Below are 21,842 nucleotides of genomic sequence, written 5' to 3'. Positions count from 1 at the left end.
ACAAAGGGAGTGGTTTAGCAGAATGGCCAGAGGGAAGGTGGAAGGGGCTGGCCTTGGTTACAGGTGAGCTCACTCCTACTGACGGGCTTAGGTAAAAGAAGAGGTACAGGGGGTGGGGGTACGGAACATGGGTTGGGGTGGGTGTGGGTAAAGGGCCAGGTTTGGGTTTGCCCATGCGAAGTCCACGTGAAGAGGCCTTGTCGGTACGTGAGGGCTGGAGACGTGGACCTGAAATTGTGACAGTGAGTGTGGTCACTGCGGCCCTCAGAGTGCGTGAGAACACCCAGGAGAGGGCGCGGGGGTGCGAGCGCCTCGGGCAGAATGCCTCCACCCAAGGGCCAGGCTGGAGCAGAAATGCTCTGACGGGTGCCTGAGGAGGGGCAGCCTGGGAAGCAGGAGGAAAGCCAGGAGGGCAGGTGGCGAAGGCCGGGCGGCATCCTGGGAAGCGACGCTGGTCCCACACAACCAAGCCCCCACCTCACGCCACGTCAGCACTCTGCCCACCAGGAAGCACACGGGATCTAGAATTTAATAGATGTTTATTTGTGTAATAGGAACATTCAGGTATATAAACACGGTAAATATTTTCCAATGTATAGTCCATCATGTTCTGACACTGCAGTGGAAAAGAATCTACATGTACTGTCCAACACTGATCAGACGGTGCACAGGGGAGTCTGCTGTGGCACAAACACATGGATCTAGTGAAACAAGTCACGTACGGGGCACAGCAGCTACACAATTCCCCGAACTCCCTTTCTGGGCTGGTGTTCCTTGGCACAAAGCCAGCAAACCCAGGCTGTGAACCTAACGGAAGTGAGACGTAAGTGTTCCATCCTATCAGCAAACAGTTTCACTTGGCACAGAATCACCAGATGCCTCAACCCCGCTGAACCCTCTGAGCACTGCATAGAGGGAAGCCCTCAAGAGGCTGCAAAGGGCTCGGCCCTGCCCAACGCCCGGGAAACCCCCGCAGCGGCACTGTCGGGGCCTTCGCCCCCACTGGGAGACTTTTTTTTTCTCTGCAGACGAGAAGCTGCCTGGGTTCTTTAGATGCAGTGATGAGGGAGGAAGTGCCAGGCCCAACAAACGTGGAGTCCAGGACAAGAGGACAAGCCCAGGACCAGCCCGTCACAGCAGCTGCTTCCCGAACACCTCTGCAACCATGCTCTCCTGATTCCTGCCACAATTGCGGCTTCATTAATTAAGTGAAGGGGCGAGGCCAGTTAACACAGTGGGCCTCTGGATCTGGTCTTCCTTCTCTGCCAGCTCCCAGGAACACTTCTCGGTCAAGCCGGTAATTCCACATTATTACTCCATTGGCTTGAATTTCACGGGTCTTTGTCAACACCATTCCTTCAAAGGGAAGAATCCCCCACCTCACACACACACCCTCCCTAACTCCCTGTCTCCCTTCAGAAAACTAAATGAAATATTTTTCACTCAAGTGCCTGTTCTCCCTTCATTCATGAAATCACGCACGTGATCCTCTGCTAACCTGCGATCCAACAACACACCCACGTCATCTATCCTCAGTGGTCACCTGCTTCTACCCTTAAATACTATTAAGAAAGCATGAAACACAAGGCCCTGACTTGTTACACTGCAAGGGTGCGGGCAGGGCTTTCAGGCTCCCTTCCCCTGTGTTATAATCTGCTCTGGAGGTACTTTCTCTTTCCCTTACTCTTCGTGGCCCATGGCCGCTTATGCAGGGCACTGCTGTAGGTTCCTGAGCTGTGTGCCCTTGGCCAGAGGGGGAAATGGGGTCCTGAGGGAATCAGAGACACCGTCACCCACAGAGCGGAGGCACCACCGGCAAGAAGACAAGAACGAGGCCCTTTCCCATGGAAAATCTATACCAAGAGCAGCAGGAAGTGAGGACGGCTTCAGGCAAACCATGGCCGCTAAGTGTGGGGGGTTTCAAAACATCCTCTTGTCTTCATTCCTTTTGTCAGGCCAACCTTCTGGAACAAGTGCAAAGTAGGTGGGTGTTGAAGCTGGACTGCTTCTCTCAGCAGCTCAGTGGGCCGCTTTCCAGACCTTGGACGCCCAGGCTGCGTGCAGGGCAGGTGGCGGTGGAGTGGCTGAGAACCCAGTCTCTGGCACTACAGCAACTTCCTATGTGCCTGGCCCATATCAAGCACTATTACTATTGCTGCAATTATTATTAATAAGTACACTGCTAGTAACTTACTGGCTGGAGAAGAAAAATGAAAAGAGCCTCAGCAGTTAGGCATTTGGTGGAGACGGTAGGAAAGGAGACAGGGTTTTTAAATAGCCAAGTGGACTTAAAACCCACTGGCCATAAACTCCTGGCTCTCAGATATTCTGTCCTCTATTCACAGAAATCATCCACATGTTCTAAAAACCCCAACATTTTAGCATCCAAAGTATACCTCCCACACTGCCTGTGAAAACACGGTCCACATACAAACAGGTAAAAAACTTAATCAAGAGGCAGCCCCAGGTAAGAGCAACAGCCTCTACCCACCTGAGAGCCCAGGTAAACAACGTCTTGGCTGGTCAACCTGAAGGAGGCAGGGACTGGAGCAGTGCTGGGAGCAACAAAAAGATGGGGACGCTTTCAAATGATACAGGTGGTTGGCCGCGGGGACGCTGTTACTGAGAACGGGGCCACCTTCTGTAGGGCACGTGGATGAGCAGAACCTAGGACCAGGAGGTGAGCCCAGATGAAGACTTTAAACCAGGCTCTTTCATCGCCCCTTTGTCCAAACGCCAGCACTCTCTCTAGGTCGTGCCACAAGCCCTACCCCCTCCAAATAAAGGAAAGCAAGTCAGGAAGTGGAAGCTGTTCATTTCTGTAAAAACTGGAAGCTGGGCAACTGTGTGGCAAGTGACAAGGGGAAAAGAAGTTTGTTTTGACTGACACAAGGACAGAATGAGGCCCTGCCCAGGAATCAGCCCCTTTCTTTGCAGTCCAGTGGCTGAGAACCCAGTCTCTGACATCACAGCGACTTAGGTTCAAATTACCAGCTCAGCGCAACAAAAATAACTACCACTTATTGAGCACCCACTATGTGTCAAGCACTGTGAGAAATGCTTAACAAGCATTCTCTCTTAAAATCTCCACAATCCCACAAGGGAGGTGCTGTTATCAGGCCCAGCTGGGCCAGAGTTGCACTTAGTAGCCTGCCCAGACGTAGGGCTGTTTGGACCCAACCTCTGGCTTCGGAACCACTGTGCGCAGCCCATCCCGTCGCCTCAGCGATGGTTTGTTCCGGCTGCTCCTTCGGAGCCCCTGCTGCAGGCAGCACCAGGGGCTGCCCACCCGTGGCTTACTGTCTCGTGATGTGTCCACGACAGGCACCTGGATCCTCCCCTTAGCCTTTCCTCCCCCCCCCCCGACTTTGGAAGAACAGGAACCCTGAACACAAGTGACATCACCCCTCCCCACTCCACCCTTTTCTCAGCACATAATTACAAGGTGGGCACAGATGTGAGTTACTACAAAAAACAAAGGGCAATGGTGACGCAGAAACAAGTTTCAGCAATGACAGACCACGTTTGGTAGAGTAATGGAAATCTACTTCCTTACAAAACTGACCTTGGGCAGGCTGCTCAGGGAACAAGGCCACTGCGTAGTTTTCCGAGCAGGGACGCTCTTTGCCTGGAGTGGTTCACGTGCTCCTCCGACCCACCCATCACCTCATGGTGCTCTCGGACCTGCCCAGAACTCGTTGACACTCGAAAGAGCTAAACTCCAGGATCCATTCAAATCGGCCTCCAGCCCACTCAGCAACTAGCTTAGACTCAAGTCACAGGGTTTGCTTAGTCTCCCTTAAAGCATATTTTTGGAATCTACTTGCATAACATAAGTCAACTTATAGGCTAAGAAGCCCAGTAGAAAAAGATAAATACCATTAAAGGAGTTTCAAAAGTCCACTTGTATAAGGTTAAAAGTTACATTTTGCCCCTTCTGAAAATGACACTAGTTTCAAATATACATTGTAGAACTGTACAGCACTAAGAGTAAATGTTTTAAATACAGTTATACTACAGCTACTAAAATGTTCAGAATAGAAACAGACCAAAAATAATAAATATAAGTAAGGCCCAGGCTGCCTTAGAGGGTTCTACATTCAGGAGGAAAACATGTGTACTTTCATCATGCTGAGGTGGCATGCACACACAAGGGGGAAAGACATGGGTGTCCTGTGAGAGGGGACAAGTAGAAATCACCAGGGAGGATGCCAGGCTCAGCTCCCTGCAGAAGGGCCCTGGCTTCTGGAACGCCCTTGTCCATGAGCTCCTTTATCTCACTGCTTAGGAGCAAACAGCAACTTACGCTCCAACCTGGCAGACAGGTCAGGCCTCCTAAGCTTGAGGGAAGGAATGGTGCAAAATTTCAGAAGCTCTTACTCCACCTTTGCAAAGGCAAGTGGGGCTGGGGACAATCCAGTCCTTGTCCTGGTGGGCAGACGGAAAGACGGAGACTCAACTCCACCACATGACCCTGGAGAAGCTCTCTCCCGACTCTGCCCCTCAGCTTCCGCACTGGCAAAGTGCTCATGACTCTCACCTGTGGCACCTTGGCAGGTTGTTGTGAGAATGTATAGGATTCAAACTGTAAACAAAACAAAAATCTCTAAATCAGAACTGCGTAACAGCTATGAATACCAAACAAGTGGGAAACAGAAAGGCAAACATGGAAGTGAGAAACCGAATCCATGACAAGGGAGGGCACACAGTGTCATTCACGTTTTATTTCTCTCTCACACACACAAAATGGACACGAAGTTAAGTTACACCATTAAGATCTGCACAGGTATATGTTAAAATAGTCTCTTGAATCTTATCTGAATGGTGAAGTAACATCTATAAATGGGAGAAAGAAAAACACTGGGCTACAAAGACACAAGGGAGCATTGCTCTCTAGACTATACTCCACTGGGATACACTCTTATTTCACCAGAAAGAATGTGGAGAAACCCCCCAAAAAATAAAGTCCAGGCTGACTCTCTGGCCTTCTTGCTGGTAGCTCCGGCGAGCAACCACATTCAGCTTCCGCAGACCCCCCAGGATCCTCAGACGCCTCTATCAGCGACCACATCCACAAGGGAATGTGCCAGGCACCCTGATCCAAGCGCAGCCCTCCTTGCGAGGGGCTCTCTGCTGCTGGGCTCCAGCTGCCGCTCCCTGCTCCCAAGGACCCCACCATAGGCCCACAATGAGGCACCACAAGACAAATGAGACTTTCTGTCTCTGGTTCAGGAGAATAAGTTCATTCTTCAGTGAGAAAACTAGAGTCATTACTAATCACCTCCACTGTTTAATTCATTGCTGAGATGCTGCCTCATCTTAAGGACAAACATTTAGAAAGGGCCCGACACCACTTGCTTTTCGGGTGCCCAGGACATGACTCACTACCCATAGCTGCCTCTGGAGACATGACTTGCTCAGCCAGAATCACGGAATACTGGAATTAGAAGACAACTCAGAAAACAAGGACCCAGTGAGGGATGTGCCAGTCCCATCCAGGGTCCACAGCCAGGACTGAAACCCTGTGCAAAAACACATTTTGTTTTTGGGGGACTTGAACCTGAAAAAGAAGAGCTATGTGCTAAAGTGGAAGTAAAAGTTCAGAATAAAGAAGCTGCTTCAATGCTACAGGCATGTGGAAAGTCATGCGGTGTCTGTGAGCTGAAATGCCGAGGGGTCTGCCCTGTGCTGGACGCTCCAGTGATCTGGGCTGAGTGTGAGCTTTCGGGGAGGCAGAAAGGCTCAGTCAAACAGAAACAAAACAAACTACCACCAGGCCAGGTACTAAAGGAAGCTATTACACCCTCATTTGGCAATGAGAACCACCATGGCATGGAATAATTAAACCCATTTGGACATCAAGTTCTCTCTCCTGTACCCCTTTCCCAAAGTCAACTTCACTCTTATAATTAAGAAGGGAAACAAAATAAATCACAGTTCTGTTTTGTTTTTTTTAAAAAAAGAAAGGTCCCCCAGTAAAATACAAAGTACATTTAACTTGTCACATTATATAAAAAGTGTGCATTTAATCTTCAGAATAGTCGAACCTCTAATCAGGTTGGGTTTTCCAAAGTTTTAAGCAGGATTCTATGGTTTCAGTGAAGAAGTCATGGTACAGTTGAAATCACTATAGGAAATAAGTGATTTTTAAAACACATACACAATACACATTTGCCTTAGGAGTAATATATATACAACACAGCAGCTACATGGGTGGGTGGTCAGGCGAGGGGCACAAACAAGAAGCTCTCTGCTCCCTGCCCAGTGGGAAAGCCCCCAGAAAGGATTCAGCAGCAACCAGTCCATAGCACAAACGTGAACACCATCATCCCTGAAGATAAAGTTAGCTGGACCGCCCTCCAGGAGCCATCAGAGCCTAAACATGTGGGAAGGGGTTTGGTTACAGTACATTCTACTGTATATACTTGAAGTCTTACAGTGTGGTGTTTTTTTTTGTCTGTTTGTTTTACCAGACTATTATAAATAATTTTTTGAGCTTTCTCAAGAAAATTTTTCAGTCTGTGATGAAGTTAGGTGACTCCATATCATAAAGCAGAGCTCATGTTCCCCGGGATTTTATGTGGACAGAATGCTGTCTGATAAATAAGCCTTTGTCCCCGCAGCCGACAGAAGGCAAACCCCGTGGGGCTCCAAGGCGGGATTACAGAGCAGCTCAGGGCAAAGCTCTCCAGCAGCAAAGACACTGAAGCCGTGTACCCCTTCCCTGCTGGGGAAAGGGGCAGTACGAAGACAGGTGCGGGGGACCCTGAGCCCGTCAGACCCAGTGAACAGCCACTCTCTAATCGAGCCCGGTTCCACTGAGGAGACCCAGACCCAGGGCCAAGCAGCCACTGCTGAGCTGGGCAGCACCATCCTCCAGGGTTTTAAAACTTCTGTTTAAAAAACCCAAATGGTTTTACCCCCATGACTTCCTTCCAACTCAAAGCTGTAGTTTACTTGTAACCCCAAATCATAAGCACATAGACTGAATGTACAGAATTTTCTTAACACCTGCAGATAAAAAACACTCTACCAAAAAGTTAAAAAAGAAAAAGACAGTGAGTTGAAGCCTTGTCATTGTCTAAGTCACACCAGCGGGGCTTGCCTGGGAGCCCTGTCCCCTCGCTCTGGCCTGCTCTGACTCCTGGCCCTGCGTGGCGCCTGCTAGTTCTCCAGGGCATCTGTCAGCATCCCCTTCTCGGTCAGGTGAGACTTGAGTGTGTTGAAGATGTGGAGCTGCTGATCTGGCCGCAAGGTCATGAACTGCTGAATCAGCTTGCTTGGGTTCGGGCCCCTGGAAGAGAATGTGACAAAATGGCACTGATGGGGGCCCACCAATTTCTAGGGCCTGACTATCCAAGTGGTTGCTCCCACCTCTGGATTCCCTACGAACAGAGTGCAGAGCGGCCTTGGGAAACCTGTAGATAAACAGTAGCAGCGGAAAACTGCATTTATAATTGGGATGCTTTTCGCTGAAACTGAGATGTAGCTAAACTCCTAGAATTCCGCCCTATTTAAAATTCTTCCAACTTGGTTCAGGTGGAAAGGCACTGTACCTGATAAAACTGGCGATGTACACATTGACGAAGGTGGCCATCAGATACTGGCAGTCAAAGCGATCCATGATGCCCCCGTGGCCAGGAATCGTATTGGCAAAGTCCTGTTAGAGGCAGCAGAGGGACTGGTGGGCCGGGGCTCAGCCAAGGTCAAACCCTGGCCTACGGCCCCACCTCAATGCCCAGCTACTGTCCCGAGTCGCTGAGGGAAACCAAGTGAGAAGCAAGCATTGATTCAAATGCTGAGGCTATACCAGGACATGATCTTATTAAATTACAAAATGGTTTTTTAAAGAAAGATGTAAGATATTAACAAATACACAGAAATTCCAACTACTAAGTTTTCTTGGAAACACTGCCCTTTTTTTAACCTACCTACATCCTGCGCATGGGTGAAGAGCACACAGTAAGGGCCTAGGACTTTGACGGAGGTGGTGGCTGACAGGGTGGGGCAGGAGGAGGGAGGCGGAAGGCAGGCAAAGAGGGGCCTGGCGGGGAGACAATGGGAGGGACAGAGAAGAGGGTTCTCCTACTTTGATTTTAAAGGCTCGTTTGAATCCACTTGCAAAGAACCCTCCAAAGGGGCCGATGAGTGAGGCAAAGGTCGAGAGGGCAATGCTGTGAATCTGGAAAGGGTACATCCGGACGATTTTCTGAGGAGAATATATGAAGTAAAAGTCAAGATGCCAACAGGCACAGCCTTATTACATGTTAACATATATAACTCTTTATTCAACTACCTATATTCCCCGCACCCCTCCAAAAAAGAACATAATTAGTAAGAAGACTGATTTTTTTTTTTTAACTTCTGTTCTGGTTGAAGTTTATGAAGAAACTCCAGCCTTACACAGATATGTCACTGAAAAAAGGAAGAGTATTTCAGTACTGTCTTTTCAGATAATTGTGGGTATTTTTGACAATACACAAGAACTTGATAAGTGGCAGTCCTTAAAAATTTGGTGCAATGTGAAATCTGAAATTCTATTAATGAAACTTTTATACTCTTAAGTTAAAATCCACTGGTCTATCGGGCACTTTGAATGTATGTTTTTGCCCATGCATGACTGTATAACCCCATGCACTGGCCATTCAGAAAATACTGGTTTCCTGAGTTACGTCAACCTTCCAAAGGTAGACGCACTTAGCTCTAAAATGTCAAAACATCACATATTAAAATTACCACAGATCTCATCAGAAAATTCTTTAAATATTAGGAAGCTATCAAGCTCACAAAAGGAACACTTTCTAAAATTCTTCTTTCCCATGAAAGCCATATTTTATCATTGTTAACAATTACTGTGAGCTGTTTTCCTTGAAGTGACAGGCTCACTTCATCCATTTAAGAAAAACACCTGTCAATTATCCAAGCCTAAAACACTATAGTTTGTCAGTTCTTTTCAAGTAAAATTATATTTCTATAAAAAAGCAGCTAGGTCAGCTCCTAAGGAAGTGCCCACATGCTTTCCCTTTGGATAATCAAATACCTCCAAACTTAGTTCAGCAGAAATGTTTTATGCACTTTTCGTTTTGGTACAAAGAGTTTTAGAAAGGGGTGTATTCAAGGGCCAAGATTTAATAAAATTAATAATTTTACTATTTTGCCAAAGACACTCTTAAGAAGAACCGGCTCAGTTTTTACTGCAAGCGTGTGGCTCAGAGAACCCAGTGACTTGGTCCTCTTTGGCACCAGCCCCTCACCCATGCTGGGTCGCCAGCAGGTTGACCCACGGCTGCTTTTGTCAACAAAGTGAACAAGGCAAATAATGTCACTGTATTATTATGAAAATAGATGTGACCTCGCAGACCCCCTGAAAGGATCTCAGGGTCCCCCAGGGATCCAAAAGCACGCTTTGAGAATCACTCGTCCTAATGATTTGAAGAAAGAAGTCAAGTCTCCTCCTGTTCCCGCCATGAACTGACTAGAACACTCTCCCTCACCCTGGGGCCCACAGCTTTGGGGACAGGACGGTGCTTTTATGAGAGAAGGCAGTGTGGGGAGGGGGCTGTCCCTTGCAGTCACCATCCCACTGAGGTCAGATCGCTCCGTGGCGGTGACACATACCCAGCCAATGGCCGACTGGATCACCTCAGGAATGTTATACTCATGCAGGCGAAACAGGTCCGAGGGCTCACAGTCCACAGTGAAGCTGTTGGTGTCGTTGTTGTACTCCACGGGGCAGACAAAGCATCTGTACCCAGACATCACATAGGACAGCTGAGAATGAAGAATAGATAGGCAAAGGTGACAAGTTCCGCCATCCTGCCTGGGCAGCAGACACCTGGTTTGGTCCCGTGCTTACAGTGCCTACCCTCTAACCGCAAGCACGCACTGAATCAGAGGCTTAGGTTCCACCACATGTGTACTTTGCCTGAACTGGGGCGGGGGCGGAGGACAGTGCCCAGCCCACTGCGGTCGCACACATACCCGCCCAGACACCCATGCCCTGAACGAATCCAGGAAAGACCTGAGAAATGTGGTGAAAAAACTGTAAGAAATTTCTCCCCACTTGGGGGTGCTATAGTCAATTTTCTCAGGATCTCGGGAGGCAGGAACTGAGGAAATGGTACAAGGAGAGGCTGACAGCCAGGAGGAAGGAGGCTGAAGAGCAGCAAGGTAAGGAAGCTGGGCACTTAAGGGCAGACGGACAGCACTGCAAAAGGGAGACTGGTGCAGGGTCAGAGCAGGGAATGGTGCTCTTGAAAGGGCTGGGAGATCATCCAGTTGTGGCCAGGCACACAAAGGAGAAAATCTGGGCTGAGCAGTGTATCTCACCCCTCCCCTTACTCTCCGATGCCAATCATGCTGACCTTGAAATATCAAATGCCAGGACAAGAATGCGGCCTGCTGGGTGTTGCATGCCTCGGCATGAGAAGCACAAGGTGCGCACGGCCCCTGCTCCTCAACTGCCAAGACTCTGTTTGAAAACTGGCGGACGGAGGACAGCTGGAGCTGCCCGTGCCAGTTACAGAGCATGCCACGCTGGTGCCCTTCTTCAGGGCAAGGTCCCATCCAGGAGGACACAGTCCTTGGCCTTGGGACACATGTTCTCTAGCCCTGGACAGGCTTGGAAGATGGGTGTGGGGCCTCTGGCACTCCCCCACCCAGCCAGGACCTACCAGGAGGCCAAACAGCACAGTAGCAAAGAAGCCCCCAATGAAGCCTTCCCAGGTCTTCTTCGGTGATAGCTGTGGGCAGAGAACAAGTCCTTAGCAAAGGGTATGTTGAGATCTCTGACTTTGGGAACACTGAGTACGTCTTAAAAAAACCTCACTATGTTAACCACCTCACCTTCTAAAATACCCCATGCTTGGTTTTCTGGTTCCCTGCCTGATTCCCCTCAGTTTATTTCCTGTTTCAAGTAGTCATTTAAGTCATTTAATTATATTATAAAACAGCATACTAACTAAACAGCAATACTCAAATTCAGATCAAATCCCCCAAAATGTATTTACAGAGTTTATAAAAATGTTTTCCTTATTCACTCTTTTTTCCCCGTGGGTAACTGTCAGGGTTTTCCTTTGGTTTTTTCTCCTAAAATTTAGTATCAGCCATTCTCAGGGACGACATGAAAGATACGTACTAGCTAGATCTCCTCTGTCTCCCAAGCTGATCTACTCGCGTTGAAAGCATCCCCCTTCCCGCATGGTGATGTTTCATGTTAGGATTATCCATTTACCTTGATGAGAGGGGTCCGACCAAAGAAGAAGCCAAACATATAGGCCATGATGTCATTACAGATAACGCAAGAAATGGGGACAATGAACCTACAAAATAAACCAAAGGATCAACTCTCCCATGATAATACCTTAAAAGACCACAGTATAATACCATTCATGAATTCTAGTACCAAAATAACTCATAGAGTATTTGTTACCCATTGAGAAATAACTTTTAAAAAAATAAAATAAAATACCGACCGAGCCATTCCTAGTACCTGGCACAGGGCAGGCATTCAAATGTTTACTGAATGACTACTGAATACATGAAAGTAGCATGCTGTAAGATGTCATTTGTTCTTTTGTCACTATAAAGCAATTATCTACACAACAGTACAAATTTAAACTGTAAAGGAAAGGAAAAAAAAGTTTCCCTTGTTTCTCCTATTCCTATCTCCATTTCCCAAAACAGCCACTTTTAATCATTTCTGGTTTTTCTCCTAGTAGTTGCCTCCCTAATTCTAGTAAGTGATATATTTTGTCTATTTCATAATTTACCTACTTTCTTTTAAACTGTGTATTACTTACTATAAGCTCTATCTAGCAAGCCCTGCCGTTCTCTAGGACTACCCAGTGGGCAAAACCACCATCCACACACACAGCTCGATGTCTTCTCTGCCTCCCCCTGCTGGTCTGGTCATGCCCATCATAAGATTGGGGCCGCTTCCACACTTGTACCATCACCCTCCTCTTCCTCACTCTCTATTCTCTGACAGTCACATTTTAAAAATTTCCTCTATTTCAGATTTAAAGTTCTTCAATTTCCTGGCCCATCAACTATAGGCAAATTTTTTAAGTATATTTCATTGATTATGCTATCACAGTTTTCTCATTTTTTTCTCCCCTTTATCTCCCTCCACCCTATACCCCGCTTCCCTCCAGCATTCCCCACTCCCCGCCTTAGTTCATGTCCATGGGTTGTACATATAAGTTCTGTGGCTTCTCAACCTCCTATACTATTCTTAACTTCCTCGTCTATTTTGTACCTACCAAGTATGCCTTTTATTCCCTGTACCTTTTCCCCCCATTCTCCCCCTCCCCCTCCCCGCTGATACTCTCCATGTGATCTCCATTTCTGTGATTCTGTTCCTGTTCTAATTGTTCTAATTGTTCCCTTAGTCTTGTTTTTGTTTTTTAAGTTCAGTTGTTGATAGTTGTGAGTTTGTTGTCATTTTACTGTTCATAGTTTTGATCTTCTTTTTCTTAGATAAGTCCCTTTAACATTTCATGTAATAAGGGCTTGGTGATGATGAACTCCTTTAGCTTTACCTTATCTGGGGAGCACTTTATCTGCCCTTCAATTCTAAATGATCACTTTGCCAGACAGAGTAATCTTGGATGTAGGTCCTTGCCTTTCATGACTTTGAATACTTAAAGGCAAAATTTTGACTTGCTGTTTGTTATGGGGATTTAGAGGATCAGTATTCAACCAACCCCCCCAAAATATTTACTCTGTAGAGGCTTCTAGCACATACTCTCTGCTCTAAAACTATAAGTCTTGTAGGTTGAATCTGAAAACCAGCACCTAGAGATTTTAACATTACTCACTGTAGAAGCAAGTGATATATCTGGTCATTAAGATGAGGACTTAGCATGTATCACTCACTGTTAAGAGACACCTAACAGAAACTCTGAAAGAAAGAAGGAGCTGTATGCTTCCCAGTCCATTATAATTGTTATAACCATAATAATGCCTGTAACATTTATATGAGCTAGTCTCTGTTCTAAGCACTTCACATGTATTTACTAATTTATTCCTCAGGAGGTGGGGAGTACTGTACCCTCATTATGAGATCTGGAAACAAAAGCACAGTCTGGGGTCTTACCCAGAATACCTTAGTACCTCTCTTCTATACACTAGGATAGGCTATACCTCTTCATTACGACCATCCAACTTCTTCAATCAGTCTGATGATTTCTATCTATGCTGACAGATTTCTTGTTGAAACCACTACATTTCTGGAATAAAATCTACTAAGTAACAGAACAGTCATGCGCAGCCTAACTATGAGGATAGCATTCTGAGGAAAGTGTTGTTAGGTGACTGAGTCCTTATATGAGCACCAGAGTGCACTTACACAAACCTAGACAATATAGCCTGCTACACACCTAGGGTATTGCTCTGTAGGGGCGGAAAAATAATTTTGCCTCTACCCTTCTAAGCTCTTGGCTGACACATTCCTGTAATAAAAGACAGATTCGTAGGAGAAAAACAAATAGAAGTTTAAAACCATATATACCTGAAAAACTGAGTAACTGGCCAAAATGGCTGAAACTACCAAGTTAAATACCACCTTCAGCTGAAGACAAAAGAAACTCTCCCTAAGTGGGGGGAGAGTTGGTTATAGGAAGTTCGCAGGGAAAGTGAAGTAAACACGGGTATGGTTGTTATGCAGATTTAAGTCCTTTCTCTTCTATATTGACAATAGTTTGTAGAAATAGGTCATCCACCTCTTCCAGTACAGCAAGGAGACACTTACATATGGAGATTTCCCATTCAAATGTAAACGTATTTACAAAGGGTAACTGCTACTTGGTTTTCAGAGCTTGTCCCAAGTCTGTTATTTCTTAAAATTAATTGGCCTACAATAACGCTTGTGCCAACAAGAGGTATTTTGGGGTAAGAAAGTTCTGTTCCCCTACAGCTCCTAGGCTACAAATCTGTACAGTATGCTACTGTACTAAATGCTGTGGGCAATTATAAGTATTTGTGTAATGCATCACACTACGACTTCACTAGGTGACAAGAATTTGTCAGCTCCATTGGGACCACCATAGTATGCGGTCTGTCATTGATCAAAGCTGTTCTTAAGTGGCACGTGACTGTATACATTCTTTTGACACATTGCCAGACTCCACTTGCTAACAGTTTATTTAGAACGGTTTATCTATAACCATAAAAGAAATTAGTTTATCATTCTTGTCTCTCCCTGTGCTTATCAGCTTTAGTGTTAAGGGTTAGATAAAACTTAGCTATTTCCTTTGGTCCTTTCTTTTTCCAGGTGTGGATTCCCACACAATTTTTAATTCTTCTACAGTTACTTATCTATTAAATTTTCTTCTTGATGACATTTAATAGTTTATATTTTGCCAGGAAATCATAGAAATTTCCTCTAGGATTTCAAATTTGTTGCCATACAGAACTGTCTCTGATTCTTTAAATATCCCTGTACCTATTAGTCTAGAACCATGGTCCTCAAACTGTAGGCCCTGAACAGCAACACCATTATCACCTGGGAATGCACTAGTAATTCAAGTTCGCAAGTCCCACCCCAGACTCCCTGAAGCAGAAACTCGGGGCTAGGGCCCAGAAATCTGTGTTGTAACCAGCGCTACACAGCATTCTGATGTAGCGCAAGGTGACAACCATTGGCTCAGGAGGCAAGGGACGCGTGCGTGAGAAACACGCACAAACTAAAAGGGAAAATTCCCTCCCTGTCATCACTCACCAGATCATTCCTTCAAAGAGGTTGTGGATAACAAGATGTGACTGGGTGACAACAATCAGCAACGTTACATGGGTCCAACCAAACTGCAAAAGAAGAAAAACAATCAACTTTTATCAGTGTGCCTTGAAGGGCACCAGCCAATACCAAATAGAAAATTGCCGAGAAACAGGTAGGAAAGATATCTGCTTCTGTAGATATGTTTCTTATTAGAAGTGACAAGGTACAGAACAGGCCTACGGGAGAAACTCTGTCCCCAGCTACAGTCCCCATAAATGCTCAGGACCACGTGGTTCACTAGTGAGTAAGTTCTTCTGTGCTCTGAAACCCTGGCTACTTCCAAGTATTCATTGAGTGCCTGAGGTGCTCAGAGAGGAAACATGATCAATTTGGAAAAGTGATATAGGATAGGACAATGCCTGCGGCCTTGAGGCAGAACAGTAAGAAACTAGGAAACTCTTTAGCAAGTGGAATGAGGGAAACTGAGACAAATAGTTAAACAAGGTGCTAAGAAATTGCAAGATCTTGTCTTCCCTAACCAAGAACACTTCGGAGCAAATGGTTTATACCTCTCCTCCTCAACAGAGTGAGTAGCTTAAATCACCCAAGTCAAGGAGATAGATAACAGAGACCCAGATGGTGCTACCAGTGCCCACCAAGCCCAAGAACGAATAAAGTCAAAAGAACAAATAAAAAGATTTAAAAAAGAAATAGAGCCAGACCAATCCGAGATAAAAGTAAAACAGTGAAGCTGACCAGAAAATGATCCCAAACTCCCCCATACACTCATTTTGATGCATCAGCACATTAAAGGACATACTTGGAAAGCTGTTGAATATTCTTTTGACACCCTCCCAAAACCTTCCCTAAAATTCCCACCTACAGAAAAAAGATAACTCTTAAGACAAAGAACCAAGTGTGTGCTCTCCCTTGAGTATGCCTGCACCCCTTCTTTCTTCAGGCATGTGCTTTTGCTTTCTTTCTTCTAAGCTCTAAAGGTCCCCAGGAGACTCGCAATGAGGAGGGCAGCAGGCAACAGCCGCTTGTCCCAGGCTAACCCCCTGAACCTGTCTCCAAGGGCCCTCCTTTTATCTCTGTAAATTGTTTCCTTGGTCTGTGTAGCTCATCGTGACTCATTTCTATTACTGTGACTTCCTTTCCTGAGTCCACGCAGCCCAGCATGGCTCACTTCTGCCACTTCAGTTACTGTGCTTTCCTTTCTTACATCAAGGCAGCCTCGCCTAGGCTCACTCCTGTTGCTATGATCTTGCCTCTTCTACCCTAAACCCTTCCTTTGTTTCACTGGCCCCAGGCTTTAATAAACATACTCTCCAAATCACCTGCCCTTGTGTCATGATATCTTTCCTACATGAAGTCAAGAATGCACACATTCCAGACCAGCCTGGGGCAGTCCTGCCTTAGTCCTGGTCCCTTTCTGGTGACAGCGCCACCTTGAGCCTTACTTGAAGCCCACTTTCTTCAGGGCCTAGTGGAGGGATCGCTTAGGGTGTAAATTAAGTAACAGTGATTGGATCTAAGTGGATATACAGCTGCCAAACTTGAACAGGCTCCCTTCCTTCATGGTCTGGGTTCCAGAAACATACATAACAGACTGCACTCCAGAGTTTGGATTTTCCACAGAAAAGATGAGAGATTTATTGAGTTTCAGCAGAACTTCATTTAAGCCAAGAATCCTGAGAGAGAGACAGAGACAGAGACAGAGATAGAGACACACTTCCCTTACCATGTAGAACTGCAGGCGGTAATGCTTCTTGACCAGACTCAATACAAACATGCAGAATCCTGATTCAAGGAGGGAGAAGAAAGGGCAAAATAAATCACATTCTGCATTTACCTTTGTCCTAGCCACTTCCTTTGGCTGTGTACATCATCGTGATTATGATCCTTTGGCTAATTTCCTGGAAGCAGTTAACCAGTGCATAACCCCAAACCCCAGGTAGTGGAGCAGGGAGGAAGGCATGGACTCGCTCTTCAGATTGTAATCAGAAGGGAAAAAATGACTCCGTCAAGACAATGAAAGGAAGGCACTGTCTTTAAATCTTGCAGACTACACTCAATTTAGGCTGTTGTTCACCAGATAAGAATATTTTAACCCTAGAGCACGGGTCAACAAACAACAGTCAGGCCGCTGCCAGATTTTATAACTAAAATTTTATTGTAACACAGCTATGCCCATTTGTTTACATATTGTCTGTGGTTGCTTTTGTGTTACTAGAGCAGATTGGGGAGTTGCAACAGGGACCCTGGGCCCCCAAAGCCTAAAATACTTATTATCTGGACTTTCAAGGAACAGTTTGCCAACTCCTGTTCCAGTGAAGAGGCCTGGTAGAAGGGGGATCCACCAGGTGCGGGGTAGAAGCCACCCCTACCTCCCTCACAGACGCATATGATGGCAAAAAAATACCTGCAGCCCCTGCCCCTTCTCCAGGAAGGGAAAGAACTTTTACCCCTAAGTGTGGTAGGCCCCTCAAACACAGTTCTGCCCAGCAGAGAGCATGTCGCTGTCCCAGATACCTCTGACTCCCACTGGGGGGCTGCTTTCAGGGTCTGAGGCATGCCCTCTGAATATCCTCAACATCTGCAAACCCCTTAGCAGTGGATTTTATATTTTAATACCCAGATGTCATTCACAGAGCTGATCAAAAATAGGTCAGACAAATTTAGGTCAGAACAACTTTCTCATGTGCCCCAAACTAGCTTTAAATTAGGCAAATATGAAAAACACTAACATTATCAGAACTAGTGTGTAGTCTGAACTGAGTTTAGACTGACAAGTACTTTACTGTTTGTCAAGTTTTAATGTATATGATTTAATCCTCACAGTAAGTGCCCAGTTTTAGCTCTAGATTACAAAAGAGCTTACTGAGACTCAGAGAGATTAAGCTCCCAGCCCCTGGGAAGTCACAGAGTCCTTTTAAATCCAAATCAGTAAAATTTCCACTAGATTGCATTGTCCTTCAAGGCGGTCTTCTAAGAAGATGCTCCTAAAGATGGCTGCCTGTTTTTAAACCTAAGTTATAAGAACAGGTGGTTTCTGTTTCCATCACAGCACAGATTCTCTGCCAACAGGAGAGTCAGGGCAGGGCCATGCTGTGCTGCCCTCCAACACAGGCTGGAACACAGGGACAGGTGGCACCGGCTGCGGTCCCCCACACCCACAGAGCCCCAGAGCCTCGCTTCTCTTAGCAAAGAGCTGCTACAGCTCAAGTAACGCAGCGCCCTCGGCTCTGCTCCCCTCGTGGTCAGAGGTGACATCATCAACACTTTACAGTAACCAAGGAATTCCCCAACTCCTACTCAGCAGACATACAAAACAGGACACATAAGAACTAGTGAGCCATTCAACGCATACCTATTAGGTAGAGAGTAAAGGAAATGAACCGGTGGTATTTGCTGAGAATCCGCAAAGGCTCCTCTCTCTGGACCAAAGTGAAGAAGTAATCTGTCACCGTTTCACCGTAGAAGAAATAATTTACACACAGTAAAAAGTACCTGTAAATGGAGACAAGTCATTGCCGCGGGGAGCACGTGCGGCCTGTCCTTTACAGCGAGGCTGTCAGGAAACCCCGAGGAAAGGACCAGAACAGCAGTCCCCCACCCTCGAGACCCCCATGGTCCCTGTTCTCCAGTGACACTGTAGGTGAGAAGTTTATCTAGAAACTTGTGGCAGCTGTCATTCACCCTCCATTTATCACAAACGCAGGATTTAGTTTTTGCCCCTTTTGTAGAGTTTCTGTACCTAACCTAAGAACGCTCAAACCGTAAGATAGTGCTCCAAAACGTGCCTCATCCTGCTTCCCAGTCTTGTTTCCACTCTCCCCGGCAGGAACCCTTCGTGCCCACCAGGGAGGCTCACCCAGCTTTGCCACCTGTCTGCTTTGCTCCTGTCCCTTCTCTGCCTGGGGCATCCTCTTCACTTACCTTTCTTCACTCACTGTTCAAATATCAGTTTCTTCATAAAACCTTGCCTGACGTAACACGATACCTGCCTCCCTGGCATTCACTTCTATAGCACGTCAGCCAGTCTCTGTTATTCTAGGAAGATTCCAGACTTTTGGTAACTACTAACGACTCTTCCAAGGCCAGCATGTAGTCTGGCCTACAAAGCACTTGGGTTTCATAGGTGCCATGCAGGTTCATAGCCATCACTCCCCTCCCGCCCATCACCACGGTAAATATCTACCACAAAACACCTGTCACCCAAGTCTATTAAGGGTGCCTATGGGGCTGCAGAGCTTACCAGCTGAGGGTCCTGAACCAGGGTAGGTCATAGGAGTGGTAGACATTGTAGCCAATAGTAATAATCTCATGGAAACACTTTATCTGAACACACATCACCTGCAGGACACACAAGAATAAGAATGCTGGAGAGCTCCCCAGTTCTTATGATCTTTGGAAACAGAAACAAATCATGGGCTTTCAAGAAAAACCACTGTAAGAAAAATGGCAGTCCTACAGCGATTCATCTCTCTTCTCTCTCACACCCCACCCCCCGTGGCAATATAGCCTTTTATAACAGAATAGATCCAGTTTCTCACAAAGAACACACAGGCTCCTAGAGGGGGTGGGGGAGGGCTGGATGGAGGGGAACAAAGAGGGAAAAACTGGGACAATCATAATAGCATAAACAATAAAATATTTTTTGAAACAAAACAACAAATACATGCTCCTGAAGTTTCAATTAACTCTTTATTCTAGAACTTCCCAGGACTCAATCGACTTCTTTCCCTTTTGACTATGAATACAAATACCTGGAAAGCCCCAACTGCTGTGCTCAGCGGTCAGTTGTTGGTCATCTGACCTGCCCGTGACAGTGGGAAGACTGAGAGGGGGCACTGTGGACTGGGAGTTCTTAAGGAAAGGCCGAAGCCTATGAGTAAGGCCCCAGGAAAACAACAAACAAAACCAAGAATCAACAGGACAGCAGGGGTCACAGTGTAATCAAACAGTTGAAATAATAAAATCAAATTTTAAAATGGAGAGGCATCTTTAACCACATACAACTGGCCTGACCCAACATCCCTCTACCTGGCTGCTAAAAAGAGAGCAGTCACAGATATTGTAAGAAAGAAATGCTCTGTGGAGCCTGGACCCCAAATGATTCCCAGAACTAACCCAGCACCCAGCACTTCAGATCCTGCATGAAAAACCGAAGGCCAAACTAAAAGAACACGCAACGGCACTTACAATGATCATTAAAACCATTGGTCCCAGGTAAATGATGACGAAGAAAAATGCAATCATGGCCAAAGTCAGGATGCCTCTCACCCACCAGTTCTTCCATCTAAGTTAGAGAGGGAAGGAGAAAATGCATTAGGAGCCCAGAGAGAACGGAAGCACAAACCCAGGGGGGACGGCTGTTCCCGGGAGGAGAGGGCCTGGGGTCAGTCCTTTCCAGGAGCATCTCCTTCACTGGGACAGAGGAACTAGCCACATGCTGGCGGGAGCAGGGCCACTACAGGCGATGCCTCATCCACACCCAACACAGTGGACGTTCCAAGGCCCAAGGCCTACAGAAGAATACACCAGCGTTATGTCTTAATGAAGGAACCAGGCAAAAATCCCAAGGGAAATGCAGTGCCCTCTACTTCAGTATCTACTTGAATGGTTTCTACAGCTGTCTCTACGGGGCGGGGGGCCCTGGGAATGAACCTTACAAACATATTTCCTTCAGCAGAACCCTACGTTGCCCTACTCCTGCACTGTTATGGTGATAGCAATATTAAAAAGTGATAATAACAGCTATTACAAATACACACCTGGCACCCTTATAAGGACTTTACATGTATTAAGACATTCAGCCCTCAACACTCTCAGTTTTTACAGATGAGGAGCTGGAGGCCCTGGTCATACAGTTATGAAGCGGTTAAGCTGGGACTTCAATCCTGGGGGCCTGGCTCCAGAACCCATACCCCTAACCACTGCTCAATACAATCTTTCAAAGGGACATGTATGGGAGGCACACAAAGAAACACTTACAGATGTTTTGGGGCCTTACAGTTTGTGTTTTTAATCTACCCACATAGCTGGCATTGGAGAGACTAGAGTTTCAAGGGACCAGAATTCCAACCCTGGAATCACCCAAGTTAAGATGGTTCTCAGTTCTTCCAGGAGACCTTTTAAATGTCCACAATGGACGTGCGCGGGAGAGGGGGCACTAAACGTTAAACTGGAAACGTGGGCTCCTCTGTGAAAAGCAGTCCCTCCATCAGTCACAAAGCCCAGGGACCATTTCCCCACATATGCTGGGTCAGCGACCTTGCCCACCACCACCCCTCTGCCCACCCTTTCCTCCTCCTTGGACAGCCCCTTCCAGCCCAGCCTAGAGCACCCTTCAACTGCCAGACCCCTCCAGGCTGTGCCCGCGGTTGCTGCTAAGATGAGCAGGGCACGGGCACTGCAGTCAATGCCAGTGGGCAGGCATGTCCCACACGCTTTGACAGGAATAGACTCCCACCACGAGACCATGAAGGGCCTGGGTCTTCCATGGCACTTGGACATGCCAACAAGGCCCCCAACAAGCACCTGCATCATTAAGCCAGGTTACCTTGAAGACAAGTTGGAGAGGGCCCTGTTGAGGACCTCTGGGGTATCGTCCACAGAGGTTACGAGGGGGGTAGCTTCCGCTCGGCTCTCACTGTCCGATGCAGTCTCTCCGTCTACCTTTGCTTCTGGCTCCGGCTCCTACAGAGCAGAAAAACAGAAGAGGAAAAGGTCAAAATGTTGAGCAGGATACTGAGAAGTATATGCTGTTTATAGGAGATCTGTGGGAAAAGACCCAAACTGGGCCTGAAGAACTGGCAGAGTCAGGTGACAATAACAGATGGGACGCACAGCGATCCTGACACTCATCTGACATGTGCCAAGGTGGCCCGCTCTCTACTGCAAGAGAGACATGCATCGGCACCTCGGGAGGATGAGCAGCAGCCTCGATCTACTAAACCCCCACTGCCAGACAGAGGAGCGGGGCAGGGAACAGTTCAGAAGAGGGAGAGGGGCTCCTTTGTAGCCAAAGAATGCACATGGGAGCTGTGGCCAGGTTTCATCTGGGCCCCATTCCTGATCCTACTACTCAGAGCTTTTATTTCTTAAGGGAATTTAA

The 21,842-nt window shown here is 46.7% G+C and overlaps 1 protein-coding gene across 3 annotated transcripts in view; it reads right to left on the bottom strand.

The window, feature by feature from the left end:
* Window positions 1-484: 484 nt before the first annotated feature.
* Window positions 485-21,842, bottom strand: part of CDS2 (CDP-diacylglycerol synthase 2) — a 50,076-nt gene continuing 28,718 nt past the window's right edge. For 2 of the 3 annotated variants that reach the window (XM_054574011.1, XM_054574009.1), the window contains exons 2-13: window positions 21,288-21,424; window positions 19,928-20,024; window positions 18,981-19,078; window positions 18,093-18,232; window positions 16,464-16,522; window positions 14,723-14,805; window positions 11,234-11,321; window positions 10,674-10,742; window positions 9,619-9,771; window positions 8,090-8,209; window positions 7,557-7,660; window positions 485-7,294 (exon numbers count right to left, since the gene is read on the bottom strand). In XM_054574011.1, coding sequence (XP_054429986.1) covers window positions 7,165-7,294; window positions 7,557-7,660; window positions 8,090-8,209; window positions 9,619-9,771; window positions 10,674-10,742; window positions 11,234-11,321; window positions 14,723-14,805; window positions 16,464-16,522; window positions 18,093-18,232; window positions 18,981-19,078; window positions 19,928-20,024; window positions 21,288-21,424 — 1,278 coding nt within the window. In that variant the 3' untranslated portion in view covers window positions 485-7,164. The remainder of the gene's footprint in view (window positions 7,295-7,556; window positions 7,661-8,089; window positions 8,210-9,618; window positions 9,772-10,673; window positions 10,743-11,233; window positions 11,322-14,722; window positions 14,806-16,463; window positions 16,523-18,092; window positions 18,233-18,980; window positions 19,079-19,927; window positions 20,025-21,287; window positions 21,425-21,842) is intronic. The other variant, XM_054574010.1, reaches the window with a different exon arrangement.

The sequence above is a fragment of the Pteronotus mesoamericanus genome, unplaced genomic scaffold (assembly GCF_021234165.1).
Source record: "Pteronotus mesoamericanus isolate MK-2021 breed Mesoamerican mustached bat unplaced genomic scaffold, CSHL_Meso_final contig_25, whole genome shotgun sequence".
Classification (NCBI taxonomy): domain Eukaryota; kingdom Metazoa; phylum Chordata; class Mammalia; order Chiroptera; family Mormoopidae; genus Pteronotus; species Pteronotus mesoamericanus.
Note: the sequence above shows the minus strand (reverse complement) of the source record. Positions and strands in the feature narration are given on the sequence as shown.